This window comes from Nerophis ophidion, linkage group LG01, assembly GCF_033978795.1.
Source record: "Nerophis ophidion isolate RoL-2023_Sa linkage group LG01, RoL_Noph_v1.0, whole genome shotgun sequence".
Lineage (NCBI taxonomy): Eukaryota > Metazoa > Chordata > Actinopteri > Syngnathiformes > Syngnathidae > Nerophis > Nerophis ophidion.
The window spans coordinates 87,502,543-87,517,407 of record NC_084611.1 but is presented as its reverse complement, the minus strand read 5'-3'; the positions used below and the strand labels follow the sequence as shown (position 1 = coordinate 87,517,407).

Below are 14,865 nucleotides of genomic sequence, written 5' to 3'. Positions count from 1 at the left end.
TTTTGGAGCATTTACATAATTATTCTGAGCTTTGATAAGCGTAAATGAGTTCAACTGCCCCTGATAATGATCTTGGGCAGTTACTATAACATGGCAGACATTATATATATATTATATATATATATATATAAACATACACATATGTATATGTATGTTGATATGTATGTATATGTATATATATATATATATATATATATATCAGCAATTCCACTACAAATTTCAATGTATCATTTGCTTGATCATTGTTTACCCTATTTCAAAACCTATTTTCTGAAATTTTCATCAATTGTCTGCCATAATCCAAACCACATATTGAAATATCTTAAATTGCACGTCGTGTTACTTTCACTCTGTAATTGAACACACCAGCGTGTGATATTCTCATGTTTGTGTGAAGGCAAAATCTATTGTTATTATGGAATAAGTGAGGAAAGTTCTAGTTTTGGTGATCAATTCCACAATGAATTTTGAAAGAAACGCAATGATTCCCGCCAGGCAGGATGTTTGTTCTCCACAGAATTTAAGAGGATTTTTTGTTTTTATTCACCACGACAGTCCAAATAGCAATCAAGGAGACTGCAAAATATAAACCTCAGCCATTATTTACAAGCCTCTTCTTTCAACCTGACGCAACATTCCACGTCTTCAAAATGTCTTTGCCTTGTTCAAAAAGTCTTTGTTGTTCCAGAAACTCCTGTGCAGCAAACAAGCATGCGTGCAGGCCAGTTCCCACAGCACACATGCCAGACAGGGAGCAGAGTGTTGCTGCGGCTGGTCGTCTCGGCCTGCTCGGCGCTTGCAGTAGAAAATCAAAACCCCGGGAGGAGCCCATGCTGGCTGCTGGTGAGTTTTGGGGTCCTTGTTTTTCTTTCTGCTGCTTGGCCTTTTAGTTGCTAAGGAGCAGTTCTGTTGCCATGGCGATGACCCAGGATTTAGAAGATAAGGCCACTATCGCAGCATTCTGTGTGGAATGTTGGGGAAGTACATGTTAGCTTGCAGTACTCTACTTTATCAAACTCAAGTCATTTGTGGCCCGACACATCATTTTATCTGATTCACCACACAAAATGAGGTGGCCTAAGTCATTTGTGGCCCGCCACAACATTTTATGTGATTCACCACATAAAATGAAGTGGCCTGCTAAGTCATTTGTGGCCAGCCATAACATTTTATGTGATTCACCACATAAAATGAAGTGGCCCGCTAAGTCATTTGTGGCCAGCCATAACATTTTATGTGATTCACCACATAAAATGAAGTGGCCTGCTAAGTCATTTGTGGCCAGCCATAACATTTTATGTGATTCACCACATAAAATGAAGTGGCCCGCTAAGTCATTTGTGGCCAGCCATAACATTTTATGTGATTCACCACATAAAATGAAGTGGCCCGCTAAGTCATTTGTGGCCAGCCATAACATTTTATGTGATTCACCACATAAAATGGAGTGGCCTGCTAAGTTATTTGTGGCCAGCCACATCATTTTATGTGATTCACCACATAAAATGAAGTGGCCTGCTAAGTCATTTGTGGCCAGCCATAACATTTGATGTGATTCACCACATAAAATGAAGTGGCCAGCCATAACATTTTATGTGATTCACCACATAAAATAACGTGGCCTGCAAAGTCATTTGTGGCCCGACACATCATTTTATGTGATTCACCACATAAAATAATGTGGCCTGCTAAGTCATTTGTGGCCCGACACATCATTTTATGTGATTCACCACACAAAATAAGGTGGCCTGCTAAGTCATTTGTGGCCAGCCATAACATTTTATGTGATTCACCACATAAAATGACGTGGCCTGCTAAGTATTTTGTGGCCCGACACATCATTTTATGTGATTCACCACATAAAATGAAGTGGCCTGCTGAGTCATTTGTGGCCAGCCATAACATTTTATGTGATTCACCACATAAAATAATGTGGCCTGCAAAGTCATTTGTGGCCCGACACATCATTTTATGTGATTCACCACATAAAATAACGTGGCCTGCTAAGTCATTTGTGGCCCGACACATCATTTTATGTGATTCACCACATAAAATAACGTGGCCTGCTAAGTCATTTGTGGCCCGACACATCATTTTATGTGATTCACCACACAAAATGAGGTGGCCTGCTAAGTCATTTGTGGCCAGCCATAACATTTTATGTGATTCACCACATAAAATGAAGTGGCCTGCTGAGTCATTTGTGGCCAGCCATAACATTTTATGTGATTCACCACATAAAATGAAGTGGCCTGCTAAGTCATTTGTGGCCAGTCATAACATTTTATGTGATTCACCACATAAAATGAAGTGGCCCGCTAAGTCATTTGTGGCCAGCCATAACATTTTATGTGATTCACCACATAAAATGATGTGGCCTGCTGAGTCATTTGTGGCCAGCCATAACATTTTATGTGATTCACCACATAAAATGAAGTGGCCCGCTAAGTCATTTGTGGCCAGCCATAACATTTCATGTGATTCACCACATAAAATGAAGTGGCCCGCTAAGTCATTTGTGGCCAGCCATAACATTTTATGTGATTCACCACATAAACGTGGCCTCCTGAGTCATTTGTGGCCAGCCATAACATTTTATGTGATTCACCACATAAAATGAAGTGGCCCGCTAAGTCATTTGTGGCCAGCCATAACATTTTATGTGATTCACCACATAAAATGAAGTGGCCCGCTAAGTCATTTGTGGCCAGCCATAACATTTTATGTGATTCACCACATAAAATGATGTGGCCTGCTGAGTCATTTGTGGCCAGCCACGTTTTATGTGATTCACCCCATAAAATGAAGTGGCCAGCCATATCATTTTACGTGGCCCGCTACGTCATTTGTGGCCAGTCATTTCATTTTATGTGATTCACCACATAAAAGTGGCCTGCTGAGTCATTTGTGGCCAGCCATATCATTTTACGTAGCCCGCTAAGTCATTTGTGGCCAGCCAATTCATTTTATGTGATTCACCACATAAATGTGGCCTGCTGAGTCATTAGTGGCCAGCCACATCATTTTATGTGATTCACCACATAAAATAATGTAGCCTGCTAAGTCATTTGTGGCGAGTCACATCATTTTATAGTGGCTCACCATGCCATTTTAAGTAGCCCGGTATGTCATTTGTGGCCGGCCACATCATTCTAACGTGGTTCGCCATGTCATATAACGTAGTCCACCACATCATTTTTTGTGTTTCACCACATGAAACGTGGCCTGCTGAGTCATTTGTGGTCAACCATATTACTGAAAATGGTCCACCATGTCATTTAAGTGGCCCACCACATAAGATGATGTGGCCTGCTAAGTCATTTGTGGCGAGTCACATCGTTTTAATTTCCCCTCTCTGATTTATTGTGGCTCACTATAAATTTATAGTGGCTCACTATAAATCATTTTACGTGGCCCGCTAAGTCATTTGTGGCCCGCTACATCGTTTTATGTGATTCACCACATAAAATAATGTGGCCCGCTAAGTCATTTGTGCCCACATCATCATTTTATGTGATTCACCACAAAATAATGTGGCCTGCTAAGTCATTTGTGGCCCGCCAGATCATTTTATGCGTTTCACCACATAAAATGATGTGGCCTGCTAAGTCATTTGTGGCGAGTCACATCGTTTTAATTTCCCCTCTCTGATTTATAGTGGCTCACCATGCCATTTTCAGTAGCCCGCTACGTCATTTGTGGCCGGCCACATCATTCTAATGTGGTTCACCATGTCATATAACATAGTCCACCACATCATTTTATGTAGCCTGCCACGACGTGGCTCACCACGCCATTTTAAGGAGCCCGCTAAGTTATTTGTGGCCCGCCACATAATTTTAATGTGTTTCACCACATTAAATGTGGCCTGCTGAGTCATTAGTAAAAATGGTCCGCCACATCATTTTACGTGGCCCGCTAAGTCATTCATTTTATGTGATTCACCACATAAAATAATGTGGCCTGCTAAGCCATTTGTGGCCCGCCACATCATTTTGTGTTTCACCACATAAAATTATGTGGCCTGCTAAGTCATTTGTGGCCAGCCATATCATTAAAAGTGGTCCGCCACATCATTTTATGTAGCCCGCCACATCATTTATGTGGCCCGCTAAGGCATTTGTGGTCAACCATTATTTTAAAAATAGTCCGCCACGTCATTTTATGGTGGGCTGCTAAGCCATTTGTAGCCCACCACGTCATTGTATGTGTTTCACCACATAAAATAAGTGGCCCGCTAAGTCATTTGTGGCCCGCCACATCATTTAATGTGATTCACCACATAAAATGATGTGGCCTGCTGAGTCATGTGTGGCCAGCCATATCATTAAAAATGGTCTGCCACATCATTTTATGTGGCCCCCAAGTCATTTGTGGCCCACCACATCATTTTATGTGATTCACCACATAAAATTAAGTGGCCTGTTGAGTCATTTGTGGTCAACCATATGTCATTTTACGTGGCCCGCTATGTCATTTGTGGCCTGCCACATCATTTTATGCGTTTCCCCACATAAAATGATGTGGCCTGCTGAGTCATGTGTAGCCAGCCACATCATTAAAATTGGTCCGCCACGTCACTTTATGCCTAAAGTTGTCTTTTCTTTAAGTTATGATGCCATGATTGTACCAGTCCGGCCCACTTGGGAATAGTTTTTTCTCTGCTATAAAAAGAGTTTGACAGCCCAGCTGCACACTGACTACTCTAAAGCACAGTGCACCTAACACGTGACACAAGTAGAAGCTGACCTTGTCGAAGCCCATGGCGCACAGTTTGTCTATTTTGCCCGTGTGGTCAGGACAGGGCGGGGGGGCGCCGGCGTAGATGTGAGACCACATCCTGGCCGTCTGTCTGAACATGTCCGGGTTCTGCTTGTACTGCGGGGACACGGAGACACCACATCAACACACACGGGACAGCACATCAACACACACGGGACACCACATCAACACACACGGGACACCACATCAACACACACGGGACAGCACATCAACACACACGGAGACAGCACATCAACACACACGGAGACACCACATCAACACACACGGGACAGCACATCAACACACACGGAGACACCACATCAACACACACGGGACAGCACATCAACACACACGGGACACCACATCAACACACACGGGACACCACATCAACACACACGGGACAGCACATCAACACACACGGAGACAGCACATCAACACACACGGAGACAGCACATCAACACACACGGAGACAGCACATCAACACACACGGGACAGCACATCAACACACACGGAGACACCACATCAACACACACGGGACAGCACATCAACACACACGGGACAGCACATCAACACACACGGAGACACCACATCAACACACACGGAGACACCACATCAACACACACGGGACAGCACATCAACACACACGGAGACACCACATCAACACACACGGGACACCACATCAACACACACGGAGACAGCACATCAACACACACGGAGACAGCACATCAACACACACGGGACAGCACATCAACACACACGGAGACAGCACATCAACACACACGGGACAGCACATCAACACACACGGAGACACCACAACACACACGGGACAGCACATCAACACACACGGAGACACCACATCAACACACACGGGACACCACATCAACACACACGGGACAGCACATCAACACACACGGGACAGCACATCAACACACACGGAGACACCACATCAACACACACGGGACACCACATCAACACACGGAGACACCACATCAACACACACGGGACAGCACATCAACACACACGGGACACCACATCAACACACACGGGACAGCACATCAACACACGGAGACAGCACATCAACACACACGGGACAGCACATCAACACACACGGGACAGCACATCAACACACACGGAGACACCACATCAACACACACGGAGACACCACATCAACACACACGGAGACACCACATCAACACACACGGGACAGCACATCAACACACACGGGACAGCACATCAACACACACGGGACACCACATCAACACACACGGGACAGCACATCAACACACAGGGGACAGCACATCAACACACACGGGACAGCACATCAACACACACGGAGACACCACATCAACACACACGGGACAGCACATCAACACACACGGGACAGCACATCAACACACACGGAGACACCACATCAACACACACGGGACACCACATCAACACACACGGGACACCACATCAACACACACGGGACACCACATCAACACACACGGGACAGCACATCAACACACACGGGACAGCACATCAACACACACGGGACAGCACATCAACACACACGGAGACACCACATCAACACACACGGGACACCACATCAACACACACGGAGACACCACATCAACACACACGGAGACACCACATCAACACACACGGGACAGCACATCAACACACACGGGACAGCACATCAACACACACGGGACACCACATCAACACACACGGGACAGCACATCAACACACACGGGACAGCACATCAACACACACGGGACAGCACATCAACACACACGGAGACACCACATCAACACACACGGGACAGCACATCAACACACACGGGACAGCACATCAACACACACGGAGACACCACATCAACACACACGGGACACCACATCAACACACACGGGACACCACATCAACACACACGGGACACCACATCAACACACACGGGACAGCACATCAACACACACGGGACAGCACATCAACACACACGGGACAGCACATCAACACACACGGAGACACCACATCAACACACACGGGACACCACATCAACACACACGGAGACAGCACATCAACACACACGGGACAGCACATCAACACACACGGAGACAGCACATCAACACACACGGGACAGCACATCAACACACGGGACAGCACATCAACACACACGGGACAGCACATCAACACACACGGGACAGCACATCAACACACACGGGACACCACATCAACACACACGGGACACCACATCAACACACACGGAGACACCACATCAACACACACGGAGACACCACATCAACACACACGGAGACACCACATCAACACACACGGGACAGCACATCAACACACACGGGACAGCACATCAACACACACGGGACACCACATCAACACACACGGGACAGCACATCAACACACACGGGACAGCACATCAACACACACGGGACAGCACATCAACACACACGGAGACACCACATCAACACACACGGGACAGCACATCAACACACACGGGACAGCACATCAACACACACGGAGACACCACATCAACACACACGGGACACCACATCAACACACACGGGACACCACATCAACACACACGGGACACCACATCAACACACACGGGACAGCACATCAACACACACGGGACAGCACATCAACACACACGGGACAGCACATCAACACACACGGAGACACCACATCAACACACACGGGACACCACATCAACACACACGGAGACAGCACATCAACACACACGGGACAGCACATCAACACACGGGACAGCACATCAACACACACGGGACAGCACATCAACACACACGGGACAGCACATCAACACACACGGGACACCACATCAACACACACGGGACACCACATCAACACACACGGAGACACCACATCAACACACACGGAGACACCACATCAACACACACACCGCCACACACGCTACCTGGTTGGCCACCACGGCGTCCTGCGGGTCGTCGGGTTCGGCAGCGGCCAGGAGCGCTTGAAGGGACAACAAGACGGTGCGCAGGGTCATGGCGGCCGCCCTGACACACACAGCAGATGTCGTCACCTCAGTCCGACGTTGGCGTCTCTTAGCGTGTGTCACTCACCACTGGTCCTTCAGGATGTCCAGACAGATGGCGCCGGTCACTGAGCTGATGTTTGGGTGCCAGATCTTGGTGATGAAGCGAATCTTCAAGGAGCCAAGGTGTGTCAGTGCTGTGGAATGTCAAGGGGGGTCTTTTCTGTGGCCATACCTTGGGTGCGTTGAAGGGGTACGTCTCCGGTATTTTGATCTCCAGCTGGAACCTTCCTCCTGCCGGGAAAACACCTTCTTTTATTAGTCTTGCATAAATGTGGAAAGACAACATTGCACTTAAGTCTGTTTGTAAAAGTCAATAACTGTGCAGTGTGGGGTTACACCGGTAATAGTATGCTATCATGGTACTGGTATGCTGTCATGGTACTGGTATGCTATCATGCTACTGGTATGCTGTCATGGTACTGGTATGCTGTCATGCTACTGGTATGCTATCATGGTACTGGTATGCTATCATGCTACTAGTATGCTACCATGGTACTGGTATGCTATCATGGTACTGGTATGCTATCATGGTACTGGTATGCTATCATGCTACTGGTATGCTGTCATGGTACTGGTATGCTATCATGCTACTGGTATGCTATCATGGTACTGGTATGCTATCATGCTACTGGTATGCTATCATGGTACTGGTATGCTGTCATGGTACTGGTATGCTATCATGCTACTGGTATGCTATCATGGTACTGGTATGCTATCATGCTACTGGTATGCTATCATAATACTGGTATGCTATCATGCTACTGGTATGCTATCATGGTACTGGTATGCTATCATGCTACTGGTATGCTATCATGGTACTGGTATGCTATCATGGTACTGGTATGCTATCATGGTGTTGGTATGCTATCATGGTACTGGTATGCTATCATGCTACTGGTATGCTATCATAATACTGGTATGCTATCATGCTACTGGTATGCTATCATGGTACTGGTATGCTATCATGCTACTGGTATGCTATCATGGTACTGGTATGCTATCATGGTACTGGTATGCTATCATGGTGTTGGTATGCTATCATGGTACTGGTATGCTATCATGCTACTGGCATGCTATCATGCTACTGGTATGCTATCATGGTACTGGTATGCTGTCATGGTACTGGTATGCTGTCATGGTACTGGTATGCTATCATGGTACTGGTCTGCTGTCATGGTACTGGTATGCTATCATGGTACTGGTATGCTGTCATGGTACTGGTATGCTGTCATGGTACTGGTATGCTATCATGGTACTGGTATGCTGTCATGGTACTGGTATGCTATCATGGTACTGGTATGCTGTCATGGTACTGGTATGCTATCATGGTACTGGTATGCTGTCATGGTACTGGTATGCTATCATGGTACTGGTATGCTATCATGCTTCTGGTATGCTATCATGCTACTGGTATGCTATCATGCTACTGGTATGCTATCATGCTACTGGTATGCTATCATGGTACTGGTATGCTATCATGGTACTCATCAATCAAAAACTACTATCAGTCAATCAATGTTTGTTTGTATAGCCCTAAATCACAAGTGTCTCAAAGGGCTGCACAAGCCACGACCACATCCTCTGTTCAGATCCCACATAAGGGCAAGGAAAAACTCACAACCCAGTGGGATGTCAATGTGAATGACTTTTGATTGATTGATTGATACTTTTATTAGTAGATTGCACAGTTCAGTACATATTCCGTACAATTGACCACTAAATGGTAACACCCCAATAAGTTTTTCAACTTGTTTAAGTCGGGGTTCACGTTAATCAATTCATAGTAACTATGAGAAACCTTGGAGAGGACCACAGATGTGGGTAATTATAATATTGTTATTATTATTATTAAGAGCCTGGCTAAATTGGGGCCAAAAGCAGAAGATTGGTTTGGAGGCCATTACGTTTTTCACACTTTAATTTTTTAAATATTTCACTGAAACTTGAATTCAATTTGATGCATTTTGGGACAAAAAAAATTACATTTTTAAAATATAGAAAGTTCTCATATTTATAATTGACATGTTTTGTGTTTTATTTTACTTAGAATAAAATATTTGTGATATTATTATTTAGTGCAAGGGTAATTTAAAACCCTAATCAGCATTTTGCTTGAAGGCCATTACACATATGTATATATATATATATATATATATATATATATATATATATATATATACATACACACACACACACACATATATACATTAAGGGAAGAAGATTAAGAGCTATTCAGTAGGATTTAAGGTCCAAGCTATTGAATATGCTAAAAAGAACAGTAAGCAGCTATGTTTTATTAATATACCGTAGCTGCGTGTGTCAAATATGAGTCATTAAATGACTCCCGCCTCCTGGTGGTAGAGGGCGCTAGTGATCTTTCTTGCGACTACTCGGCTGCGGAAGAAGTGACAACAAGCAGCAAGAGTGAGCAGCGATGGTTTATTTTTTCCTCTCGCTTGCACTTTTAACATGGAGGATTACATATCTAAAATAAAACCGTTTTCTAAACTGGACTTTCAATCGAAGCAGGAGGTAATAAAGGAAGATCTCCATGGAGACAGAGACACTTTTGAAACTGAAGAAAGATAAGGAAGACTTCTATAAACAAGTTATCGATGCTTTTGATCAGAAGGAGCTGCGCATGGACTTCATTTATAAGTAAAGGTAAGACCATAATAACGTTTTTTTTTATTAAATGTGCTTTTCATGATGGTATCCTTACATCACACTCAAATTTATAAGCGCAGGCCTAAATTTACCGCATGCCTTTGGTAAGCGCCGGAGTGAGAAGAGGATTTAAATTAATTAGCGCCTCGGCGGCAATTCCAAGAAATACGGTATATTTGTATAAAAAATGTTAAACAACACCAACAACAAGATGGAAGCAAACATACTTGCCTTCATAAGGTGTGTCTGGAGGACCTGCTATCTCACCATTGAGTTCTGTGAAGTTGTCATCCACCATGTCCACACTGATCTGGTTCTTACTGGTCTACAAAGTACACACATGGACAACATCAACATTGTATTGTCTACAAAGTGGACAAGTAGATAATAAAACACACAACATTAAAGTCCTACTGAAAGCCACAACTAGCGCCCATGCAGTCTATGATAGTTTATATATCAATGATGAAATATTAACATTGCAACACATGCCAATATGGCCGCTTTAGTTTACTAAATTGCAATTTTAAATTTCCCGCCGAGTTTACTGTTGAAAACGTCGTGGAATGTTTGTGACATTATTGGTTGGAGGCGACATATTAGCCCAGCACCACTTGTGACTAAAAGTCGTCTCTTTTTATCGCATAATTACACAGTATTCTGGACTTCTGTGTTGCTGAATCTTTTGCAATTTGTTCAATTAATGGAGAAGTCAAAGTAGAAAGATGGAGGTGGGAAGCTTTTAGCCTTTAGCCACACAAACACACGGTGTTTCCTTGTTTAAAATTCCCGGAGGTGAAGCTTTACTATGGATCAGAGCGGTCAAGCGAACATGGATCCCGACCACATGTCAACCGGCAGGTTTCGGTGAGAAAATTGTGGTAATAAGTCGCCTCTTACCGGAGATCAGCAGAGCTTCTGTCCTGCTGCAGCTTCGTGACTTCCCTCAACACACCCGTAGACACACCCCTCCGACTATCAGGTACTATTTAATCTCACTAAAACACTAGCAACACAATAGGCGAATAAGAGATTTCCCAGAATTCCATCCATCCATTTTCTACCGCTTATTCCCTTTCGGGGTCGCGGGGGGCGCTGGCGCCTATCTCAGCTACAATCGGGCGGAAGGCGGCGTACACCCTGGACAAGACGCCACTTCATCACAAGGCCAACACAGATAGACAGACAACATTCACACACTAGGGACCATTTAGTGTTGCCAATCAACCTATCCCCAGGTGCATGTCTTTGGAAGTGGGAGGAAGCCGGCGTACCCGGAGGGAACCCACGCATTCACGGGGAGAACATGCAAACTCCACACAGAAAGATCCTCAGTCTGGAATTGAACCCAGGACTGCAGGACCTTCGTATTGTGAGGCAGACGCACTAACCCCTCTGCCACCGTGAAGCCCGATTTCCCAGAGTTACCCAAGTAAATGTGTCTAAAAACGTCTGAATCGCTCTCACTACAATCACCTTTTTTTTTTTCTCTAGTCCTTCACTCTAAATTTCCTCATCCACAAATCTTTCATCCTCACTCAAATTAATGGGGAAATTGTCGCTTTCTTGGTCTGAATGGCTCACATAAACAGTGTGAGGATGTGAGGAGCCCTACAACCCGTGACGTCACGCGCGTATCGTCTGTTACTTCCGGTACAGGCAAGGTTTTTTTTTATTAGCGACCAAAACTTGCGAACTTTATCGTCGATGTTCTCTACTAAATCCTTTCAGCAAAAATATGGCAATATCGCGAAATGATCAAGTATGACACATAGAATGGACCTGCTATCCACGTTTAAATAAGAACATCTCATTTCAGTAGGCCTTTTAAAAAGCATCTGAAATAGGAGGTGTTGCGTTCACGGGTCAGAGGAGACGCCAGCAATCTGTCATTAGCACGGCACACACCTGGCAACAACAAACATGTCACGACACGTTTTTTTATTCCTATCAAACACACAACCACCGCTCTTGTAAGCACCATCACGAGTGTTTGTAAAGACGGCACACAAATGTCGCACATTCCGACAAACGCAACACTCGTAGGGAAGTCCCCGACGTGCCGTGAACGCACCATCATGGGCGCCGCTGCTAGCTAAAGTTAGCCGCGAGCTAACTTGTTTGGACGACAAAATGGCGAACAAACATCCGCCTTGGCGCTACCTCTTCGCTCCGGAGCACTTCTTTGAACTCCCGCTTGATTCTCTGCACCGCGATGTTGGTCATGGCGTCGCCGAGGTGATGAACGCTGCTCGCCGCAAAGCAGCCGCACCCGCCGCTCCCCTCCCCTCGTCTCTGTGACGTCACCACACTATTTGATGACGTCGTTCCCCTTTTGACGTCGGCGCGTCCGCTGGAAGCTTCGCGGGCGGTGGAAACACAAACGGCCGGCCTGCGTTCTTTTCATTTAAGACGACCTTCCGGCTTTTTCTCGCCACGACGTTGCCTGTCCCCCTTTTACACTGCTGTATAGATGTACTTTTTTATACTGTTTGTCCCCGGTAGGGTCGCAGGCAGGGGCGGTACCACCACATTCTGGGGCCCCCATACACAAGACTCCTAAAAGCCCCCCCATTCCAACTATTGGTATGTTAGACCAGGGGTCAGCAACCTTTTTGAAAGCAAGAGCTACTTCTTGGGTACTGATTAATGCCAAGGGCTACCAGTTTGATACACACTTCAATAAATTGCCAGAAATAGCCAATTTGCTCAATTGACCTTTAATAAATAAATCTATATATATATAAAAAAAATTATGTCATTCCGTTGTACATTTTTTCCCTTTTACGTAAGTTTTTTTGTAGAGAATAAATAAATGATGAAAAAACACTTAATTGAAAGGTTTAAAAGAGGACAAAACAGGAAAAAAATTAAAAAAAATTTTGCCACATAGTTTATCTTCAATTTCTTTCGACTCTTTAAAATTCAAAATTCAAACTAGCTAATTCGAATCTTTTTGAAAAAATTTAAAAAATAATTTATGGAACATCATTAGTCATTTTTCCTGATTAAGATTAATTTTAGAATTTTGATGACATGTTTTAAATAGGTTAAAATGTGTTGGAATATATAACAAATTGGACCAAGCTATATTTTTAACAAAGGCAAATTATTATTTTTTCTAGATTTTCCAGAACAAAAATTTTAAAAGCATTTCAAAAGACTTTGAAATAAGATTTAAATTTGATTCTATAGATTTGCCAGAATATTTTTATTCTATTTTAATCATAATAAATTTGAAGAAATATTTCACAAATATTCTTTGTTGAAAAAACAGAAGCTAAAATGAAGAATTAAAATAAAATGTATTAATTATTCTTTACAAAAAAAAACTTGAACATTGATTTCAATTGTCAGGAAAGAAGAGGAAGGAATTTAAAAGGTAAAAAGGTATATGTGTTTAAAAATCTTAAAATCATTTTTAAGGTTGTATTTTTTCTCTAAAATTGTCTTTCTTAAAGTTATAAGAAGCAAAGTAAAAAAAATATTTATTTAAACAAGTGAAGACCAAGTCTTTAAAATATTTTCTTGGATTTTAGAATTCTATTTGAGTTTTGTCTCTCTTAGAATTAAAAATGTCGAACAAAGCTATTAAATAAATACAATTTAAAAAATGGTAAGTGCTGCTATTTGAGCTATTTTTAGAACAGGCCAGCGGGCGACTCATCTGGTCCTTACGGGCGACCTGGTCTTGGTGACCCCTGGAATAGAACATTCACTCAGTCGATTAAAGCCAGCTTTTTAAAACTTACTTAGGTTTTTAACTTAAAAAATGTGATTAACATATCAAGATAACCCCTAAAATAATTATTTTATTTATTATTGAAAAAGTTGTTTTTTTATGCTAACTTTTATATAAACCAAGTATCAAGTGATATAACTTCACATATGTTTACATTAGCATGCTAACATTATTGGCATGCTATAACTCTTTTAACTAATTTTACAGCCGTTCACCCCAGAGTGATTTACTTGGTCCTTGAAACATGCTAACTATTTTAGCTAATTTTACAGCCGTTCACCCCAGGGTGATTTACTTGGTCCTTGAAACATGCTAACTATTTTAGCTAATTTTACAGCCGTTCACCTCACGTTCATATAACTTGGTACTTGACACATGCTAACTCTTTTAGCTAATTTTACAGCCGTTCACCCCAGGGTGATATAACTTGGTACTTGTAACATGCTAACTCTTTTGGCTAATTTTACAGCCGTTCACCTCAGGGTGCTATAACTTGGTCCTTGGAACATGCTAACTCTTTTAGCAAATTTTACAGCCGTTCACCCCAGGGTGATATAACTTGGTACTTGTAACTTGCTAACTCTTTTAGCTAATTTTACAGCCATTCACCCCAGAGTGATATAACTTG

General features: G+C 43.4%; 1 protein-coding gene across 1 annotated transcript; it reads right to left on the bottom strand.

Moving 5' to 3' along the window:
- Nucleotides 1–519: 519 nt before the first annotated feature.
- Nucleotides 520–12,821, bottom strand: LOC133561245 (ubiquitin-conjugating enzyme E2 K-like). The gene is made up of 7 exons (XM_061914588.1): nucleotides 12,659–12,821; nucleotides 10,727–10,820; nucleotides 8,001–8,059; nucleotides 7,854–7,936; nucleotides 7,688–7,787; nucleotides 4,750–4,878; nucleotides 520–961 (listed from the first exon to the last, which is right to left on the bottom strand). The coding sequence occupies exons 1-7, from the start codon at nucleotides 12,719–12,721 to the stop codon at nucleotides 887–889; spliced, it is 603 nt and encodes a 200-aa protein (XP_061770572.1). The 5' UTR covers nucleotides 12,722–12,821; the 3' UTR covers nucleotides 520–886.
- Nucleotides 12,822–14,865: the final 2,044 nt, after the last annotated feature.